The 22382-nt window shown below is 60.2% G+C and overlaps 1 protein-coding gene across 1 annotated transcript in view; it reads left to right on the forward strand.

The window, feature by feature from the left end:
• Window positions 1-12608, forward strand: part of WNT10A (Wnt family member 10A) — a 30551-nt gene extending 17943 nt beyond the window's left edge. Inside the window, exon 4 of the mRNA XM_067570056.1 lies at window positions 12058-12608. Coding sequence (XP_067426157.1) covers window positions 12058-12525 — 468 coding nt within the window. The 3' untranslated portion in view covers window positions 12526-12608. The remainder of the gene's footprint in view (window positions 1-12057) is intronic.
• Window positions 12609-22382: the final 9774 nt, after the last annotated feature.

Genomic DNA, 22382 nt, shown 5'->3' on the forward strand with positions numbered 1-22382 from the left:
ACACACACGCTCCCTCGATCCCCCCCGCCACGTGCACCGTCTCTCCTCCCTGCACAACTGGGTGATGCTTCTCGTCTGAACCACGCACCGTGCTGTCTGGATACCTGTGGCTCAGATCATTTCACCAGCGCCAAAAGCTCCCAGGGCAGGATCTTAGCCCTGGAGCCCTCTTTGCACAGGAGGAAAGAATTCCACAAGGTTCAGGGCCGGGGCGGAGTCCGGCTGGTCTCGACTGAGGACAGGGAACCCTAACGCAGGCCCTGCAGGAAAGCAGCGAGACAGGATGTGTGCTGAGAGAGCAAACACACTGGGCCATACACACCGCATACGTGCAAGTTAGCGCTTACGCTGGGTGCAGCCACAGGGTACCCTGCAGAGTCTTACAACCCCACGTCTGCAGGGATGGCTGATAAGACGTTCCCATGTATCGCACGGGCACACGCCCCAGAGGGCGCGGGGTGAGCCAGGCCGGCTGCGCCATGCACGCTCCTGCGTCGTGGGGATGCTTTTGAAAATCCTGCGCACAGCTCCTGCCTGGCTCAGGCACAAAGGGAGTCTTGAAAGACCCAGGGTAAGAATCCACATTTTCCCAAGTGTTGGGCACCCAGCCCTTCCCACTGGGCCAGCACCCGCTTCCCTGTTTGCTGCTGGCCCCTTGGCGCGGTGGGAAATCAAACCGCTTATCCGAACACCTAAACAGGGATCCAGGATCCCAATTCAGGCTGCCCGGTTTGCAGATCTCAGCCTTCGCTTGTAGAACAGCCCCGTTCCTAGAACACCATCCTCGCCGCCGCCTTGGCTTCAGGGCAGTCACACCACGGTGTGGATGGGGCCCATGTTTTGTGTTTCTCCACCTTGCTTGGGGCCGGGGGTTACACCTGGCAAATGGCTGAGGGTCTAAAGCCGCCAAGAACTGGTGCCTCCGAAATCTAACCCCTCCACCCCCTTTGCCCATCCTGCTGTGTGTGCTCCAGCAACCTCACAGGATCGGGCCCCATGAAAAGGGCCCCAAAAGCCCACCCGGACCTTTAAAGCCTTTTAACCAATAGGAATGCCATATGCAAATAAACTCATGTATACCCTCTGGCCATTGGCTTAGTTACCGGGGCTGTCACAGCTGCCCCTCCTCCAGCTCTCAGCTGTTCAGATCCAGCTGCAGATGGTAGCCAGCTGGGAACTTTGCTGAGGCAGCAGGGAGCAGACTAGGGGCATGTCTACACAGCAGAGAAAAACCTGGGCTCAGCCCGCGGGGCTGTTTTGTTGCTGTGTGGACTTCTGGGCTTGGGCTGTAGCCCGAGCTCTGGGCCCTCCCACCTCACGCAGTCCTAGAGATCTACACAGCAGTGAAACGGCCCCGCAGGCCGAGGCGGCCGGCACGGGGAAGCCGCGGGTGTCTGGTTGCTGTGCAGACATATCCTCAGAGTCTTTCGCTGCAAGGCCACAAGCCCCTGGTACCTGAGCTAAAGGAGAATCCCGAGTCACCCTTAGCAGTATAGACCCCATGACACACAGCTGAGGAGTTGTGGTTCCAGCCAGCACAGGGCAGTGTGAAGCAGCAAGTCAGGGCTTGATTCTTTCATGCGCTTCATTAGGAAGAGGCAGGATGTGTGTAAAACACACACACACACACACACACACACAGAGCCTGTTTATAATGAAGCACGTGGCAGAATCAGGCCCTGTCTTACTGCTGCACACAGGCTCTGCTGGTAACGCTGCCCAAAGTTAAGGTTGCTAACGCTTCCCGTTATAAGGCCCTTCTGACCTGGCCAAACTTCAGCCGTGCGCGCTGACATTCCCATCGCTGGGTGTCTGCCCCGGGCTGAATTTTACCGGGACCATCCAGCAGTAATGGCTCGGCCCCAGCTGCAAACGAGATTAGGGGAAAATACCTTGTTTTGGCCACCTTAAAAAGAAGTCATACAACTGTGGGGTTGAGCAGCTCTAGTGCCTCTGTGTTTTGGCGCGAGGGGTTAAAATTTGGCCAGGGCGGGGCCGGGTGGGGTCACCCTGGTCTCAGGATTGAGTCTTTTATTATTCCCAAGAAAATCTGCCCAAATCTGGCCGAGTTATAAACCTCTGAAAAATCTGCGTTAGCACATGCTCAGTAGAGACGTGTTAGAGTTTGGCCGCTAAATTTCCAGATGATTCCAGCCTCACTGAGTGTGCTCAGCCCCCTTTCCACTTCTACTTGTGCCCGGCCGGCACACGCCCCCCCCCACCACTCAATGACTGAGCATGCTCCAGCCCAAGGATGCTGGCGCTGATCCAGACTTTCCCCGCAATTGCTCCCTTGGCAGCCAGTCTTGCCAGAGGTTGCAGTGGCACCAGCCCTGTACTGACAGCGGGGAGTCTGGGTGTGTCCCGGGTCCTCAGTTACCCCCTGGTGGGGCCCGGGAAGTGCGGGGGGGAGGAAAATGCATGACTTGAATGCAAAAGGGACAAGAGCCAGACCTCAGTGAAGGGATTAAATTGGGACAAGGAACCTGGGACTGAGAGCCAGGGCCCATGTCATCAGAACCGGTGTGTGGATCAGTGTGTGGATCATTTTTACCAGCTACCCTATGGACTGGAGATAGGTGAGCCCCAGAATGCCCAGGGCTTTGTTCCCTGCTGACTAACTCAGAGCCATTAGGGGGCAATTAGGAGCAGCTGAGGCCAATTAAGGACCAGCCAGGTGCTCCATAAAACCCTCTGTGCCAAACAGTCAGTGCAGGAGTTGGAGGAAGTGGTGCTGGTGCTGGTGCTGGTGCTGGTGCTGGTGCTGGTGCTGGTGCTGGTGCTGGTGCTGGTGCTGGTGCTGGTGCTGGTGCTGGTGCTGGTGCTGGTGCTGGTGCTGGTGCTGGTGCTGGTGCTGGTGCTGGTGCTGGTGCTGGTGCTGGTGCTGGTGCTGGTGCTGGTGCTGGTGCTGGTGCTGGTGCTGGTGCTGGTGCTGGTGCTGGTGCTGGTAGGGGGAAGGACTGGCTCAAGAAACCAGAACGACTGAAGGAGAGGGGGAAATTAGCCTAGGGGAAGAGTGTGCAGTTTTGAAAGCAGTACCAGCAGCACATAGCTGCTTCTCATAGGGCCTCTGGGCTGGGACCTGGAGGAGTGGGTGGGCCTGGGTCCCTCCCCTGAGGTGATGGGCAACTTCCTGGCCCCCTACAACCAGGAAAGTGTGAGACCCACTAGAGGGAAGCCAGCTGTCTGCCACACTATGTACTGTTGTGTGTATGCTGTGTGTAATACACAGGCTGTGGATGCACCCACATGGTGACTTAGCTGTGGAAGGAGGTTAATATAGGTCTCCATTTGGCACTGGTGAGCTCACATTTGGAGTACTGGGTCCAGTTTTGGGCCCCCCACTACAAAAAGGATGTGGACAAGTTGGAGAGAGCCAGTGGAGGGCAACAAAAATGATGAGGGGGCTGGAGCAGAAGACTTATGGGGTGAGGCTGAGGGAACTGGGCTTGTTTAGTCTACAGAAGAGAAGAGTGAGGGGGGATTTGATAGCAGCCTTTAACTACCTGAAAGGGGGTTCCAGGGAGGATGGAGCTAGGCTGTTCTCGGTGGTGGCAGATGACAGAACAAGGAGCAATGGTCTCAAGTTGCAGTGGGGGAGGTCTAGGTTGGATATTAGGAAAAGGTTTTTTCCTAGGAGGGTGGTGAAGCACTGGAATGGGTTACCTGGGGAAGTGGTGGAATCTCCATCCTTAGAGGTTCTTAAGGCCTGGCTTGACAAAACCCTGGCTGGGATTATTTAGCTGAGTTAGTCCTGCTCTGAGCAGGGGTGGGACTAGATACCTCCTGAGGTCCCTTCCAACCCTCATCTGCTAGGATTCTGTGTTTCTATGACTCCAGCCCCTCCTAAGGAGAGGCTGCCCATGAGTTGCAATTGGCCAAACCACAAGGAAGGGTTGGTTCTGGCCGTGACAGGCAGTGCTTTGCTGTAATGCTCAGAAGTGTGGGTCCCTTGGAGGCTGGTCTCCTCCCTGCCCCGACCTCCCATGGCTGGGTTAGTGCACAGGTGAGTGAGCTCAGCTGTGGATGCAGAGGCATGCCCGGTGGGGGACGTGTGGACTGCACAGTGCATGCCGCCCAGCGCCCCTCGCTGTGCAGAAGGGTCACCGTTGGTTGCCCAGATGCTAAGGGCAGAAGGGATGACTGTACGACTCTGACCTCCTGTCTCGTGCACGTTTCTGGCGCACTGCACCACTAGGTTACTCTAGTAACAAGAGGCGAATGGTGCGCAGAGTTCTCTGAGCGGGACACAGATGCTGCTGGTGGCTTCTCCGTGGCTAGCGGGCACGGAAACATTTTATCTAATTCACGCTTGGTGTGGCAGGGGGACAGGGACTGATCTCGGGGGTGAGGACCAAAATGATATTGGGATAAACCCGTGGCCATGCAGGACGTGCCGGCTGCCATCACGTGACCCGGGGGGCATGGTCCGTTGCATGTGGAGACCACTGGAAATCACAGCTACAGCTAGGATAAAATTCAGAGCCTCCTGGTCCAAGAGCCCTGACCACTAGCGGAAGGGAAATCTCCACTAGCTAGCTGCAGTGCGGGGCCAAGGACACACAATCGCAATTTTGTTAAAACCAGTCTGACTCGTCGGAAGTGTGTGTGACACAGATTCCTGCCCATAGCATCTCACATCCCCTCTCCTTCCCGAGGGAGTTTAAGCAGCCCAGGGTGGAGACTGGAGGCAAAACACAAGCCACGATCCCTGCTGCCAATATAGAAACTGCAGATCTGCTTGCCTGGGTGAAAAACACCTGAAATCTGCCAGCGGGTGATTGTCCTGCCCACAAAGGCTGGACTGAGGCGCTGTCTACACTAAGGAGGGCAGCAATTCCAGCCTGCGGTGTAGCCGCTCCAGGGCAAGCCTGTAGCGTAGGCACTGTCAGGTCCCTGATCCATACCGGTGCGAGCTCCCCCTGCTCGCAAGCACCTGTGCAAAGGCGCTAGAGGTTTGCCCTGGGTGAGCTACCCTGGGAGGCTGGACTCCGGGCAAAGGCACAGGGCCACAGCCCAGCCTTGTGTCTGTCTCCCCAGCCGCTGTCTCTGCGATGGACGCTCCCGGGTGCTGTCCATTCAGAAATGATTGGCACACCGGGGCTCCCCCTGGGAGACGGTTGCTGATCTCTTCTCCGGGTGCTGGGCGGGTCCAGCTAACTGAGAGGGAGGCATGCCCAGGCCAGGGGTGGCGTCTGGCGGTGGGCGCTGCACAGGTTTAAAAGCCGAGGGTGACCCATTGTTCCTCGGGCTCTGTTCAGCCGCATATTCTTTTCTGCCCAGTAGGCCCCCAATTCTTCATCTCCCCCCTCAGTGTCTGATCTCTTCTGCACATCTCCTCCCTGCCCAGAGACAGCTTCCCGCAGCAGAGCCCCGGCAGCCTGCGGTTGCCAGCTCGCCAGCCCCGACGCGGGCAAAGCCCTCATTAAAGCCGCTGGGGCTGTGTGAGAGTGAGGGCCAGCCCCAGCCGCTGCTGGAGGGAGAGTCGCGGGCACGCTGTGCCCAGCCCCGCGGGGCATGCTGCTGCCTGGCCAGGGGGTTCCCTGGCCTCCCCGAGTCTACAGTCACGCAGCGTGAGGACGGTGTCACATGTCCCGGAGAAACCACAGCCTCTCCACCCAGCCTCAAGCGCAGACAGCCTCGAACTCTCGTAAGAGCGGCCACGCTGGGTCAGCCCAATGGGCCGTCTCGCCCAGCGTCCTGTCTCTGACCGTGGCTGATGCCAGGTGCTTCAGGGAGTGACCGGAACAGGGCAGTTAACCAGCGATCCGTCCCCCGTCGTCCACTCCCCGCGTCTTTCCTGGCATTTTCCTCAATAATTGGGGGGGGACATGGCCAAACTCTAACTCAGGGACATTCTCAACCCCCTCCCTCAGTTCTCCCTGCCGGTTCAGTGCAATTGTTTTAGGATGTGCAATGCAGCAGACCCACAACCCGCCAGCAGGCATGTCAGCCCATTGCGCTGGGAGCTGCACAAACACAGCGGTCCCTGGCCCACAGGGTTCACGTTTTAATGCTGGCTGCGAGGCGACAGACGGGTATAAAACACCTGGAGACGAGGGAAGGGTGCTGTCAGGGCTAGGGGCCCTGTGACATGGTGGGCGCGACTAACTGCTTTCCAGGGAAGTTAGTCTGGTGTCGTGTTTAGTTGTATTTTATAACAAAGAAGAGGAAGACAGAAGCGAGGCGGGTCTCCGTCGCACCTTGCTGCGGAGTTTTGCTGGGGACAGTTACTCAGCTGCCGCGTCCTGCCCCGGAGGTGGCTGCATTTGAGTGGTGGTGGTGGTGTAGCGATTCCTGTATTTGCGTACGGTCCCATCGGGCGGGGGTCAGGATTATTCCGCCCCGCCCTTGGAAAGCGCCTGGTGACCATTTGAGATGGCGGGGGCGAGAGAGGGTGGGAGACGCTATTACCCCTGCTAAGCCATGCTCTCGCTGTCGGGCACAGGCGGGGCTGGGTACAGGTTTTGTTGGGATGGGTTTGGATGGACGTGCAGAAGCCACGCGTGAGTTCTGCTGGCCACCCCAGGTGGCGGGGACTATACACCTCTGCCTGGGCCCGCCCCCGATTTTGCAGAGCTCTCAGCAATGCTTCGGAGAGCGGTTTGGCACGTTTTTATTGGGACTCCTTTTCACATCCCCTCCACCTACACAGCTCAGCAGGCGTCGCCCCCTCCCAGCAGGCCTGGGACCGTCACAGCTGATAAATTGGGAAGCCCTGGGTCCGTGGCCCAAAACCGAGCGTCTCCTGAGACTTGCAGTGCCGTGGCCTGGGCTAACCAGCAATGGTCCGTCCCCTCGGAGCGGGGTTTCCAGGGCCACATCACAGCCTTGTCGTCCCGCCCTGCAGGAACAGAACAGCTGAGAACGGGGCCGCGGGGGGGCTGAGGACTGGACCCCAGAGCCCAGCTCCTTTGTAGGGCTGTGTTTTATGGTCTGCTCAGGATCAGAGAGCTGAGATGAAAGGGGAGCAGGAGCTGCCTATTAATCTCACAACAAAGGCTTCCCGGTGGGAAGGATGGCAATAAAACACTCTGGGTGTGTGTGGGAAGCGTGGGGAGGGGCGGGGGAGGAGAGTGAGAGAGAGAGCCCGGGCGTGCATGTGCCAGGACACGCGTGTGAGTGAACAAAGGGCAGAGGCGTGTCCGGGGAGGGAGGGATGGATCAGCTTGTGGCTAATGGGAGTCAGGAGGGCTGGGTTCAATTTCCGGATCTGCCACAACCGCCCTGTGGGACCGGGACTTTTAACTGGGAAGGGGCCTCGGTTTCCCCATCTGAGCACTGGGGATCACAGTCCTTCCTTTGTCTGTCTGGGCTGCTTGGGCTGTGAGCTTTGGACTGGCCCCCGGCATCTGGGCGGCACCTTTGGCGCTGCAAACTTGGGGGGCTGTGGAGAGGATGGGGGTGCAGAGGTGCCCAAACCCCCCTTTTTTCAGCCCTTTCGGTGACTTTGCTCTCACGTTTGTAGGCCGGCGTGTGGCTGAGGAGCCCTGGGCCGGGCTGGTGCAGCAGACCCCCTCTGTGACCCCTCAGCTTGCAGCCAGGGATCCTTTCAGTGGGGCAGCACTGTCAGGGCAGGTCCCTGGGAGTCCTGCAGACGGGTGTGACCTGCAGTGGGCATGGGGCTGCTCTCTGAGATGGGGCCACGGGATGGAGTCCCCCCGGTGGGACGCAGCTCAGATACGCAGCTGGGCGTGTTATCATGGGCCAGGGAAGCCACCCCACCCCACCCCACCCCGGGGATTTCCAGGCCGCTGTGTTGCACCTTGAACATGGGCCAGGGACAAAGCCAGAGATCCCAGCAGCTACCTCCGCTCCAAGCTCCAAAGCTTTCGGGCACAGCGTGGTCTCCCACCTAACATTAGCCACTCGGTTACCTCAGTGTCACTGAGGGCAGAGTTGGACGCTAGAGACAGGTGCACGCTAGAACCTCAGTTGCAACAATGTAACTTTCTTTGTCCATTCCAGGGCACTAGGAACACAGCACGGGCTGCAGCTTAGCCCTTCTGTGAGCAGGGAAACAATCAATTCCGATGGAGCAAGGACTGGCGCGGGGTGGGATAGAACAGGGAGAGGCGGGGTGGACAGATTTGCTGATGCACCCCCGGCCGGGGGGTGGTGTCTAACAGGGAATCCCCAGACTCCAAGGCTGGGCAGGGGGCAGAGCTGTGAGAGGAAGGAGAAACCTAGTCCTCAGAGCTTCCAGGCAGGGGAATTCCCACCCCATCCCCTGCAGCTGGCTTGGGGGAAGGCAGCCATCAAAGGGGCTCATGGCCAGGAGCTCCCCTGGACCGAAGCAGCCACGCGTGGAGGCGGCTCGGGTGGAACAACGTGTTCAGCCCCTCACTGTGCTGGCCCCGGAGCTCCGGGAGGGAGCAGAGAACTGGGCCGCTGGAGCTGATGGGGGCGGGAGACGCCAGGATCCCACAGGAAAGGCAGGATTGCCAGCCCCTGGGGAAGTGCCAGAAATAGGGGAGGAGACGGAGGCTCCACTCACCGTCCTGGCTCCAATCCGGGACAAGCAGCACATGAACCCCAACGGCTCCGGCTCCCCACAGGCTGCAGTTCTGCCCCTTCCCCCTCCTCCCTCGCCGGGGAAAGCTGAGGAAAGGGGTTCGAACCCACAGGACCAGCAGCAAGTCCCCCAGGAGAGGCCCTGCCAACTCGGCCAGGCAGGGACTGCAGGGCGAGGGGGTGTCTCCGGGAGCTCGGTGTCCCATTTTTAGGCGCCAGGCAGGCAGGTCGCTGCGTTTGGAGATGTCGCCTGGCCAGAGTTCTCATGCCCCAGGGCACTGATCACGGGGGGCGGCCGCAGACCCGCCCAGCTGCCACGGACACGTGCAGAACGGATGGGCAGTGCTCGCCGGGAGAGGGTCTTTGGCGACCACGCTGTTGGCAATCTAGTGGTGCTGCAGAGGGCCTGGGTGTGACCCCACAGAGCGCCCCAGGGATGCACTGGACCCAGGACGCTTGGCGAGTTGGGGTCGGAGACGTGGCCAGGCACGTTGCTGAACCAACGCCTCGGGGCCTTTCGGGGCTCCCCCGGGGGACTTTCCGCAGCGGGAAGGGGCTCGGCCGCCCGTGGCCATGCCAGGCTGTACCGGTTCTAGGCCGGGGCCCTGGACGTGCCCAGGAAATCGCCCTCCCACCGCTCAGCGCCTCGCAAAGAGCTTCAAAGGGCGGCATGCCTGGCAGCTATCAGTGCGCTGTAATTGGCTGCTAATTTTCCTGATTACATGATTACGGCTTGGCAGGGGCGGGGGCTGCCCAGGTCGTGCTCCAGACGTTTGGCAAGCAAAGGCTGTGCTGGGACTGGTGCCCCCGACTGGCCAACCCCCGGGCGCACTGCCAAAGCCACGCCGCCCCTTGGCGCCAGAGGGCCCAGCTGTTCCCCGGGCTGCGGGCAGAGCCCCGAGATCTTGGGGTGGGCATCGATGCTGTGCTGGACCCCGTGAGCTGGCGTTACCCGTTCAGCCACAGCACGCCCCCTTCAGTCCCCGCCCCGAGCTGGGATTTCTGGGGCTGGAGGAGCCGAGTTCTCCCCTCCCCACTGGCCAGGCAGGTAGGGCGCGGCGGGGACAGGACCAGCAGCTGTGGAGTAAAGTGGCTGGGGAGGGAGTAGTTGTGCTGCCAGAGCCCCCCCAAACCACTGACTCCCCGGCTCACGGTCAGTGCCACCAACCTTTGCCCTGTCTGCCCCCAGCCTGCAGCATTTACGCCCCCCGGGGGACACCCGCGGAGCCCAGGGGCCTGCCTACCCACCTGCCCACCTGGGCTGACCACGTCCAAAGCTGCCCCCGCCAGCTCACCCCCTGCTCCCGGCACGATGCCAGCCAAGCCTAGCACCCGGGCCATGCCCACGCCTTAGAGAGGGCCCCGGTCACGGGGGCGAGCCGGGAGCCACGGCGCCGCCTGCCCCAAACACATCACCAGGGCCCCGGCGATCCCAAGCGGGTTCAGAATGATAAATCTGGGCTTCAACTTAGCAACTGAGGGCCCCCGGCCGCCCCCGCGCGTCATCCCCTTCACAAATGGCTCAAGCTCCATCTGCAACCAGACAGACGTCTTGCCCCCGTTCCTCCCTCCGCCGCTGGTTAGAAACCGTCTCATTTCCCGCCGACACCTACCCAGGGGCTGTTTATCTCCATTTGTCCTCGTGCCCCCCCTTGTCCGTTAGCTCCCATCAATCTCCCCCCTCCCTGGGGTTTGCCCCCCTTTGCATTTAGAGATGGCAATCAGGTGCCTTCTCAGCCAGCCTCTTGCAGGCGCTCCTCTCCTAGGATTGACCCTCCTTCCCCCCCGAGCAGCCCCAGAGCCCTTCTCATCATCTGTCCCTCTTCAAACTGGCTTTGGGGAACGTGGGTGACCCACGGTGTATGCGGTGTCCACCTGAGGTCCTGCCAGTGCCCAGTCCGCAGGCATTAACCCTTCCCTAGCTCTGCGGGGAACGCCTCACCGCACACATCCTAGGATTGTGCTTGCCTTTGTCACATCGGAGGCTCCGTTATCCTGCGATCCGCTTAATAGGCCTGCTGCTTTCTGAGCCTGGAGGTCACATCTCAGGCCAGGTCTTCAAGCTTTTCCCTGCAACCAGGAGGGCTAGAAACTTCAGTCCAACTCCTTAGGCACCTAATTCCCATTGGGCCTTACTCTTTTTTCTGTTTAAATGAAACCCATGGCTCCTTGTAATCCCAGGACTCCAGGAGCTGGGGCTTTAAGCAATAAACCAAATGTCACAAGAGGTGGCAACACCAGGCAGAGCAGACATGATACACACACGTCTTGCCATAGTACATCCTCCCCGCAGACGTACTGCAGGGACCCCTCCCCACACCCCAAGTCACAGACAATAATGCTACAGCTTCTGTGCCCGAGAGCTGTGGGCGAGGCAGACGCTGGTATGTTTGACCCAAAGTCTGGTTGTATGAAGGGTGGAGGGAGGGGACCCAGGCAGAGCGGGGTGCAGAGAGGAATGGCAGAAGGAGACACGCACTGCAACACGGCTCTATAAATCTCAGGATTTCTGGGTTTTTAACAGAACCGAGAGGGGCTCTGGGGTCAGACTCGGGCTCCAGGGGCAGACTTTTGTTTTTGCCATTAGAAAGGAGAAGCGAATCAGTCAAATCCGCAGGTCTGCCAGAGCCCGGGTGGAAGAGGCAGACCTGGGGGGATTTGAGGCTTTGCCCTGTTTTTCCAAAGACCCTGTGGGGTTCTGTTTCAAACATCTGTCAAAGTACCACTATCTCTCTGTCTGTCTGAACGAGAGCTATTGTAGTGTAGTGGTTGGCTCGGCCTCTCTTGCTCCGGCCCTGTTTATGTCTCAGACTGCTGCCCTCTACTGCCTGGAATCAGAATTGCTTTATAGTGTGTCCTAGGACCTATACTGCTAACAGCTTATGGAGATTTTCCTTTAGCCCAGCGTAGCAGGGGCCACCTCTGCTTTTGGCGCAGGAGGCGCCGAGTTGCCCAAGAGCCATCTGGTTCCTAACGGGGGAATGCAGTGTAAATTCCCTTGGAGCGGCAAAAACCTGCACTGTAACAGATTTAGGTAACAGCCATCGACTGCCCGGCCTTGCTGGATGGATTTAGTGACGCAGGAGGCTACGTTAGCAGAAGGAGAAGGTGGCTAGAGCAGGGAAGGAGGCTCTGGGGGAACGGAGAAGGCCCTGCTGATGCGGGCAGGAGCGTTTGGAGTTCCCGAGCAGCCGCTTTCCTTGCCCGGAGGGAGGCGATGGGGCAGCGAGGGCCTGCGTTGCTCTGCGCTGTTTCCAAGGCTGGGCGCTGGGGCCGTTGCACAGCAAACGCAACGATCTGCCTGGCCACAATGGAGTTTTCCAAGCGGTTTTACCCCGACGGGACGTCCTCGCGTCAGCAGGACGCAGGGGTTTGGTCCCCAGCCCCCTTTCCCCTGTAAGCTGCCCAGCAGCGGCCGCTCGCGCTGTGTCCTGCTCTGGGATTTCCGAGCGTGTTGCTGCCTGCACTGCTTTTGCAGCCGGGGCGGGTGCTGTGGTGGGGTCAGGCTGGGCGTAACTAACCCCCCCTGCTCCCCCTTCCCAGGTGGTGATGGAGAACATGCGGAGGAAATGCAAGTGTCACGGCACCTCCGCCAGCTGCCAGCTGAAGACGTGCTGGCAGGTGACCCCCGACTTCCGCCTGGTGGGCTCCCTGCTCAAGGACCGCTTCTCCGGGGCCACGCTCATCCGGCCCCACAACAGGAACACGGGGCAGCTGGAGCCAGGCCACGGGCGGCACCGGCGCCGGGCCGGCATCGGCGACCTCATCTACTTCGAGAAGTCGCCCGACTTTTGCGAGCGGGAGCCGGCCCTGGACTCGGTGGGCACCCAGGGCCGGCTGTGCAACAAGACCAGCCCGGGCATGGACAACTGCGAGAGCCTGTGCTGCGGGCGGGGGCACAACATCCTGCGCCAGACGCGCACCGAGCGCTGCCACTGCAAGTTCCACTGGTGCTGCTTCGTGGCCTGCGAGCAGTGCCGCCTCACCCAGTGGGTCAGCGTCTGCAAGTGAGGCGGGGCCGGGCGGCGGGCCGGAGCGTGGCATGGGCCCGCCTCCGCCCGGCCGGGGCAGCAGTTGGCAGGAGGGCAGCCCAGCCTGGCTTAATCCACCTCGCACCTTCCACCCTTTCACATCACCCTGGCGCCCGCCCCCACCAGCCGCACACGAGCACCGGGTTCCACCGAGGTCACGCTGCACAGACAGCGGCACGGGCACATGGCACCGCCGCGCAGGAAAGACGCCGGGACACAGCAGGGCAGCGCAGGGGCAGGGCAGGGGCGGGCTCGAGGCAGTCCCGAGCGACGTACGGGTCCTTCCGTTCACGACTGGGCTGCAAAGCACGGCCGGGATTCTGGCCACGAGCGGCTCCGGGAAAAGATCTGTCACTGCCTGACCCGCAGGGACCTCCAGGGAGCAGGGGAGGGTAGGAGATCCTTCGGGAGAATGGGAGCCTAAATAGCCCGTCGATTTCCCAGCTTGTGATCCTGCCCCGGCTTGGGTCGTTCAGCAGAAGGTCATGGGCCGGGGAGAGCTCCAGACTCACTGACCGTCACTGAAAAGGGACTTTCACATTTAAAAAAAAAATGTAAACAAGATTTTTAAGGACACTAAAACCCTGTGTTCCCGAGGCGGGGGCCCCAGTGGCAGTGCCACGGGCAAACGCAGCAGGGCCGCCCCGTGGCGGTGCCGCATGCACCTGTGGCAGTTGGTGTATGGTAAGTTATTTGATTGTTGTTAATAAAAGTGGGTTGGAGATGGCGTCATACAGCGTTTCAGAGCGGGGGCTGGGGAGGGAATAGTTGGAGGGTTTTAATGGAGGGGGGGCCCCCATCCTGCTCGTCAAAGTCCCCGATGGTTTAAATGGTGCTTACAGAATCCTAGCAGATGAGGGTTGGCAGGGACCCCAGGAGGTGTCTAGTCCCACCCCCTGCTCAAAGCAGGACCAACCCCGACTAACCCATCCCAGCCAGGGCTGTGTCATGCCGGGCCTTAAATCCTCTAAAGATGGAGATTCCACCACCTCCCTAGGTAACCCATTCCAGTGCTTCACCACCCGCCTAGGGGAAAACTTTTCCTAATCTCCAACCTAGACCTCCCGCCCTGCAACTTGAGACCGTTGCTCCTTGTTCTGTCATCTGCCACCACTGAGAACAGCCTAGCTCCATCCTCCCTGGAACCCCCTTTCAGGTAGTTGAAGGCTGCTATCAAATCCCCCTCACTCTTCTCTTCTGTAGACTAAACAAGCCCAGTTCCCTCAGCCTCACCCCATAAGTCTTCTGCTCCAGCCCCCTCATCATTTTTGTTGCCCTCCACTGGCTCTCTCCAACTTGTCCACATCTTTCCTGTAAGGGGGGGCCAAAACTGGACACAATACTCCAAATGCAGCCTCACTAATGCCGAATACAGGGGAATAATCACTTCCCGCCATCTGCTAGCAATGCTCCTACTAACAAAGCCCAATATGCCATTAGCCTTCTTGACAACCAGGGCACACTGCTGACTCATATCCAGCTTCCTATCCACTGTAACCCCCAGGTCCTTTTCTGCAGAGCTGCTGCCTAGCTCGTCAGGCCCCAGTCTGTAGCTGTGCATGGGATTCTTCCGTCCTAAGTGCAGGACTCTGCACTTGTCCTTGTTGAACCTCAGCAGATTTCTTTTGGCCCAATCTTCCAGTTTGTTTAGGTCACTCTGTATCCTATCCCTACCCTCCAGGGTATCTACCACTGCCCCCAGCTTAGTGTCATCTGCAGACTTGCTGAGGGTGCAATCTACCCCATCCTCCAGATCATTAATGAAGTTGTTGAACAAAACCGGCCCCAGCACCAACCCCTGGGGCACTCCGCTTGTGACCGGTTGCCAGCTAGACATGGAGCCATTGATCACTACACGTTGAGCCCTATGCTCTAGCCAGTTCTCTATCCATTTTATAGTCCATTCATCCAACCCATATTTCTTTAACTTGCTGATAAGAATACTGTGGGAGTCTGTACTGAAAGCTTTGCTCAAGTCGAGGTAGATCATGTCCACCGCTTTCCCCACAACCACAGAGCCAGTCACCTCATCATCTTATGCGCCTGTCGCTGCTGCAGGATGGCAGGAGAGACCCCCTAGAAATATGGGGGGCTCCTTTGACCACTTATAACCTTCACCCATTGCCGCTGCAGTCGCACTGAGCACCCTGGTCCCCAGACATAAGCCTCACATCCCCATGTCACCCCTTGGGAGCGGAGGGGTCTGGATCTCTCAGCTCGGCGCAGGCGGTTGGGAAGCTGGTTCCCAGGCTGTTCAGAAATGGACTTGGGCCCAACACAGCCACGGATGCAGCCCCCCTCCTGCTGCCAACTGTGCTGGATGGGGCGGGAGAGAGCCTGGTCCAGCCGCTGGCAGCCCTTCTAGCTGAACACAACAGGGCACCAGCTCCGGTTGGGGGGCTGGGATCGTCCACCCCCCCAGACGTCACTCGGGAAAGACAGGCAGCCCACACTGACAATGGGAGTGCTCTACCCCCTGGCCCGGGCAGCAGAAAAGAGGGGGAGGTGGCCGGGGGGAGCCCTGGAGTATCCCCACCCCTTTCAAATTCACCCTGAAGAAGGGTGAGCTGGCAAATCTGGTGCCACGAGCTCCCTCCCGGCCCCCTGCACGGGCTGCGTGGCGATTGATGCTGCCGGGATGTCCCCGGCTGATCGCTCCCCGCCCCTCCGCTGGCTTTGGTCCCCCTCCCCCCGGGCTCTACAGAAGGAAAACGGCAGCGTGGGAGGAAGGAAGGGGCTTGGGAAGGGCCTTGGCGCCCTGGGGTCATGGGCCAAGCCATGGACAAAGCCCCCTGCCCTGAGGCCGCAGTAAGAAACCTAGATCAGCCCCAACGGGTTTTGTCCAAGTTGTTCTGACAAGCCTCCAACGACGGGGTGTTGGGCACTGGGCTGCAGGCTGGGGGGGTGGAGGGGTTATTTCTCCTTTGGCCCGGGGACCTCGGCGGCTGTGAATCAGCTACAGCCCTGGAGAGCAGCTCAGAATCCGGCCCGTGGCGTCGGGTGCAGCTGTGGCCATTGCAAAATAAACTCGGCTCAGATACGGGCCAGTCAGCGGCTGGGTCCAAAGCCCCAGGGCTGGGTGGGTTGGAGGGAAAAAGCTCCAGAACTCGCGGCAAAGCCTGCCCAGACACTGACTCGGCCCTGTGAGAGCTCAGGGCTTATATGGGGAGGTGTGATTTCTATTGTGCTAGGGACCCCCCTGTGCACGGTGCTGGACAAACACAGAACTGAAGCTGGCTCAGTGGTTTCTGGGGACACCGAGAGGTTCCGGCCTTACAGCAGAACGTGCCGTAGCACGCAGAGACCTCACTTTGAGATCACGGCTCTGCCCTGCTGGGCGCACGCATGGTCCCTGCCGGGTGCAGCTTGGAGCCAAGAGAACCCCGCCAGAGGGAGGGAGCCAGAAGGAATAGAAAGGCGAGCAGGGGCTTACAGAGACGAGCCTACGCTCACTGGTTATCGTGAAGGCTGAGATCCAGTCACGAGTGGTTTTAGTGAAAGTCCTGGACAGGTCACGGGCAATAAACAAAAATTCACGGCCCGTGACTTGTCCTTGACTTTTACTGTAAATACCCTGTGACTAAATCTTAGCCGCGCCGAGGGCTCTGCTGCTCTGGGGGCCCAGGGACTGACGGCTGGCCCCTGCTCCGGCGATGGGGCTGGCTGGCCCTGGCTGCCCGCTGCTCTCCGACGGCCGCCAGGGTCACCCTGGGGGCTGCTGCTCTGGTGGTCCTGTGTTCAGTCCCACTGGCCCCTGCAGCTGCGGAAGTCAGGGAGGTCGTGGAGAGTCACAGACTCCGTGACTTCCGCAACCTCCGTGACAGAGTCGCACCCTTAGTTATTGGCTATAAACGGTGGAGCAACACCCGACGGTGCTTCGGGAACCTTACCAGCTTGGGCTGCGTAAGAGCGATCGCTCACCCACCACTGAAATGCAGCCACCTCGGGGGGAAAAGCACAGCAGCTGGCCAGGAGCATGCAGCCACGCTTGGTTTAGTTCAGAATAACTGGGGCCCCGGGCCCTGCAGGAAGGCAGCAGAGAGGCAGGGTTGGCGTGCCGGCGTTGGATTTTGGCCAGGACTGCGGGGTTCACGCCCTGACGTGCACAGGGAGGGGTCTTCTCACGGGCCAAGTTTCTTTCGCTGCAGAGAAATACGGGCCCCCTGGGAGCGGTAATTGCTGCTTCTCAAAGAGCCAGCGGGGCCACCTCCACCTGGACCGCTCCCCCCGCTGCAACTGTGCCCCACCCGCCCTGGGTGACTCAGTGTCCCACCTGCTCCGGTTCTATTGTCCCCGCACGCCCAGTCACCTGTGCCCTCCAGCCCCACTTCCTCCCCCGGGGGGCTCTCGCTCTAACCCCCAGAGGACGGGGGGCTGTCAGCCTTAGACTTGAACTGGGACATGCTGTATGGAAACCAAGCTGCCCCCTCCCCCCACACACAGCCTCTCATACCTCGACCCCCTGCAGCAAAATCCCCCTTCAGTAGCACGACAACTCCCCCTCCCCCCTTCCTGCCCAGTCCCCCCTGTCTCCGGGTGGCCAGGTCGGCCCCTGCACATCACTCACACCTCGGCACTTTGTACTTGGCCTCTGTTTCCGAACTCCAGGGGCTGTGCTGCGGGGAGCGTGGGATCGCGCTGGGCTGCCCCAGACAGTCAGTTACTTTCCCAGATTCACGCCCCAGCTACTAATCCGGCAGCATTCACACGCTGCAACAGCTGGGTCGCCGCGGCCTGCGGCTCGCCTGGCCTAGGCGCAATGCGGTCTCAGGGGAGGCGCAGGAGGGGACAGCGTTGCAGAGAGACCGGTGCACTGCCTACGTCCCGCACAAACACCGCGCTCGGCGGCGCTAAGCCAGCGGGCGTCTCGCCGTGGGCCAAGGCCCCGTGGCCTGGCACAAACGTGGGTTTGAAATGGCACCAGCCACCGCCCCGTTCCGGGGAGCTTGGCGCGCAGGTGGAATTTACAAGACACCCCCGCTTTGAAAAGTTTGGGAAACCCTCAACTCGGCCTTCACGCGGCTCTATTATTAGCAGCCCCCTCGGACAAGCAGACGCTGGGCCGTTGTCTCCAGCCCCGAGCGGTTCAGTCGATCAGCGACCAGAAAAATCAGAACACGCCCCGGGGGATTTTAAAGCGGGCAGCCACTTCCCGGCTTCCTCGGGGGCCGTACACAGGCTGCCTCAAACCCCCGGTTAAAAAGCAGCCGGAAGGCCGCCGTGCAGTCGCCCCTCTCCCTTCAGAGCCCGTTCCTGTGCCGGGCTGGGGCTCCAGCTGCCCCTGGACGTCCTAGCTAGAGCCAAGCATTTCTAGAGCCACGTTTCTAAACCCGCTGGTCCTGCTGCAGCTTGTGCATATACCCTCTGGACACGGGTCCTGGAGCAGGGCTGGCTGGGGACAGCGCACAGGCTGTCCCCTCTCCCGGGCTGCCTGGCCCAAATGCCGACATCTAGTGTCCGGGGAGCGGCCCCTCCGCCATGGAGAACTGACTCGAGTTCAAATGAATTCCCTGGCGGCCATTTGCCACAGCTCCCTCAGCAGGGCCGCGCGCCACAAAAGGAGCAACCGCCCGGCCCTCTTTACAGACCGGACACGGCCCCGCCCGGGCTAAGGACACGAAAACAACACCTTCCACACTTACCAGCACTCCCTGGTGATGGGCTAGATGGCAAGCAAAGGAAATGTAGTGCTGGGCCCCAGGCTCGGCTGGCAGCGGGGGAGCGTCTGTTTTGTGCCTCCCATGGCTTTCACCAGCCCGATCTCTGGCCCCACAGGAGCTCTGCCCAGGCTCAGCGATACCCCAGTGATACCGCCCATTTTGCCACCATGCCATCCACCGGCGTCACAATTTCACACACAGGCAGCACCACCCTGTGAGCACGCTCCCAGCCCAGCTGAGTGGCAGAAGCATCACCCCCCCTTTTCCTTGAGCTGAGTGTTTTCGCACAGGGCAGGAGATGAAAAGATCCCAGGCTCTTCCCCCAGAGAGACGAGCGAAAAGTCTGAGCCATCAGGTGACACCCGTCACCAGCTAGTGGTGCCCAGGAAAATGGCAGCAGAAAAACTGCCCAGAACAGCAGCTCGTTCTTAATAATCGACAAAACGGGATGAAGTTTTACCCCCCAGTAAAATGCACCGATTCCAAAGGGGGTCCCTAGAAACCCTGGTACTTTACTGGGGTGAAACGTTTCCTCTGGAATAGAGGGGGGTGCCCCCAGTTCTCATGACTGTATCACAAGTCTCCTGCTATTTAGTGCTTTCTGTAAAGCCCCAGCCCCCAGAGTCACGGGATGACCTGAGGCTCTCAGCTTTCATGTTTTAAAAAGAGGATTCCAGCCCTCCCCGGAGCAGAGAAAAGCTTCAAAACCATGAGGCGGAAGGAAACCACAGAGAACCCAGCGTTTTATTATTGGGTTTTTTTGTTTTTAAGAAAAAAAATCGTGATTTTTAAGCCAATCCCATCAGTTTCTGGGGCCTGACAACTCTGCCACTCACCCCTAAACACCAGGCTCTTCCCTGCCTCCCAGGCCTCCAGCGTTCCTCCCGCTTCTTGAAAGATCCCAACCAGGTGGGACTTTCCCCCAGGAGATCACAAGGGAAGAACGTCTCCCGGGAGCGAAGGGGGAGCCAGCGAGCCCTGAGTAACTCCTTTGGTATTTATTCCCTCCTCCAATCCCACCCGGGGGTTTGCAATGCACAGGGACACCCGGCTTCCTCCCCGTTGCATTCTCTGGCCGCATGAAGCAAAGCGAGCGGGCCCCACAAGGGAACGGCTCCTGGGGGTGGGATCTGGAGGTTGCCTCGGTGCAAGGGGGTGGGCTAATAGGAACCAGGTCCACCAGCCCCGTGGCCATCTGCTCACCCTACCCGCAGGCAAAGCCCTACAGGTCAGATTTGACCTAGACACTTTGGCTGGAAATCTCAGCTGCTTTCAGGCTCCATTGCACCTTTACATCACTCCCAGACTCCCAAGGGACTGACCCAGCCCAGGGCGCTTTCCATCCGCTGACCACACCAGGGGGCAGGCAGAGAAGAGCCGGCCTTCAGGTGACTTGCCTGAGATCAGCAGCTGGGCTGGGAGAACCCAGGCATCCTATATCATGCCGTCTCCCCGGCTGGTTGCCTGCACGCTGCGCTGGTGGAAATCCCATTAACCGGGCACAGCACCGGCCCCGGGAAAGGAGACGTCTCCTACATCAGGCCAACGTTTGGGGCCTGTTGAATGACCCCAGGTCCTGCTTTTACGGGTGTAGGCTGGGTCAGCAAGTGCGTTTGGGGAGGGGATTTTATTAAACCCAGTGACTGGCCCAGATTCCAGCGAGATCAGCCAGGCAACTGCCCTCGCGGCTGAACGTGCCTCGTTCCTGGGGGGCGGCGGATGGGGCGGGTCAGGCTGCTAAGCAGAGCTAGCAGGGCCAGGAGACGGCGGCCGGCGATGCACCAGTGGTATTGTGTGGCTGAACCGGGCCAGGGAGGTGGGGAGACTTTCCTGCCCGCGGGCCGACAGCTGGCAGGGACGCAGGGTCAGGAAGCGTGGGAGCAGTCGCTGCGGAGCGGCGACGTGGCCGAGCGGAGTTTTATTTATACGGGGTTGGGGATAAGTGATGGGGGCAGGGAGGGAGTGTGGGACACCCCAGAAGGGGGGGCACGGAGCAGCGGCGATGGGGAAGCAGGCAGCCCACGGAGGGGTGGGGCGCACTGAGCCCAGGAGTAGGAAGCGGCTTGTGCAAGGGCAAAAACACTATTTCTAGAGCGAGTCAGAGCGGCAGGGCAGCTGCCAAGGGACGTGGTCTCAGCCGGCGGTCCCCAGCCTACACTCCAGCCTGGGACCCTGGCTAGAAAGGTAGCCAGGGCTCTAACCACTGGGCCATCCTTCCATGAGGCCTACCACGTCTCCCATGAATGCAGGGGCTTAGCCCAAGAGATTCTCAAGGGACAAGCCCAGCTCCTTGACTCAGCTACCTGGGCAGCAGGTGGTAGGCGGGAGACACAAGCAGCTCATCAGGGAGGCAGGAACTGGAGGGACCCACCCCCACACCATATACCCCTCCCTGAGCACCCCCTCTGATTGAGGGGAGGGCGCAAAAACTCGCTTATGGCTCCATTAGCTTCTCCCCTCCCCCAGTCCGCCCCAGATGTCGGGCTGAGAGAGCAGGGGGCAGGCCCCCCAGGTTGCACAGAGCAGTGGGGCTGGTGGCACAGAAGCAGCTGCCGTGGGAAGCCCAGGTCTGGCAGGAAGGTCACAGGTGGGGAGCGCAGGACGGGGGGGAGCTGAGCCCCCCTAAGCGAGCTGCAGCAGGAGGTTGGGGACGGGGGGAAGGAAGGGAAAACCACAGGGGAGGAGAGCAGAGGGGGTGGCGAGAAAGGCAGGGCCAGCCGGAGAGCCAGACATGAAAGGGGGAGCCAGGCAGGAGCCGGGGGAAAGGGGCCAGGAGCGTGCGCTCAGAGAGCGGATCAAGGGGCTGGGGTGGAGCCTGAGCCCTGTAATCTAGGGGGAAGCTGCCTGCTCTCATGTGGTTGCCTGCAGCTGCCTGCGGTCGGCCCCAGCCCCAGGGCTCCATGTGCAGGGACTTTCCAGCGCGGCGGGGGAGGAGGATGACATAATGATAGCCTGCCAGGCTAAACGCACGGCCAGCTCCCTGTCATCAAGGGTGTGCAGAGGGGCTGCCCGGGGACGTCCCCCACGCAGGCCCCTGCGCCGGCGAGCAGGCAGGGAGCGGCCTGACCCATCCCGTGGCAGCAGGAGCAGGGGGCTCAGAGCCCACGGGAGCTTTGATCAGTAACAGCCATACGCTTTGGCACGGCCCCCGGGCACGGCTCCGGCGGGAGCCAAGAGGGTAACAGGAGAGAGGGCTGCGGGTGGGGATCGAGGGACACCAGTCGAGCTGGGCGTAAGGCTTGCATTCGCCGTCCGGCTGTCCTGCTGCCTGCGCTGTCCGTCCGTTTCTAAGTCACCGTAGGAACAAAACTGGTTCCCCCCTTAACAGGGAACGTTTGAGGCCAGGGAGGGTGCGGATTCACAGCCCCGCAAAGTCAAGCTCTCCACGCAGGGACACGGAGCACGTCTCCATCGCCGCCACAGCGGGTCGAGACCCAGGGTGACTTGTGCGTGTGTCTTAAAATCTGCCCCCGGCTCCGCTCAGGCCCCTGCACTTGCCCTCCTGGTGCTGGCTGGCGGGGCGTTGCTCCACCGCTCCGCGGACACCTCGCAGGCGTTAGCACAGCAGGGCTCGTGAAGGAACACGCTCAGATTTTGGGCGTAGCTGTTAATAGGCCAGCCTGGAAAGCACAGCCGGCCCGTAGCCTGTCACGGGAAACGAGGGACCGGCTGTCGGCCAGGAAACCAGCCGAAAAACTCTGCCGCTTCCTTTCTAAGCGGGGTCACTTGTCACTTAACCAACAAGGAATGAAACTCACAGTAACAAAGAGCAAATCAGGCTGTCCCGCTGCCGGGAGCGGCTCACATCAGGGCCGACACCCCAAACTGGCGGCATTTTCTGTAATCGGATTTCACCAAGCCGGCACCAAATGTGAACTCCTGGACCACTGCACCCCATCTTACCCTGGCGTCACAGATCGTCCTTAGACTCGCCCCTCGATCTTGCCTTCCTGACAAACTGTGATAATGGCCACTTAAACCAAAAATCACAGCACGCCCAGCTGTGCCCCGGCCCTAGAGACCAGTCACTTCACCAGTTGATCTGGGGTCGCCGGGTCTTATACCAAAGACAGCCCGTCCTCCAATAAACTAACTAAAGCTTATTAGCTAAGAGAAGGACTCCGCTCATCGCGCACACATGGCCGCTTGCTTTGAAATTAGCGTCTTTTTGGGATAA

The sequence above is a fragment of the Emydura macquarii genome, unplaced genomic scaffold (genome assembly GCF_026122565.2).
Source record: "Emydura macquarii macquarii isolate MOO-44397 ecotype Brisbane River unplaced genomic scaffold, CSIRO-AGI_Emac_v2 contig_2988, whole genome shotgun sequence".
Taxonomy (NCBI): Eukaryota; Metazoa; Chordata; order Testudines; family Chelidae; genus Emydura; species Emydura macquarii.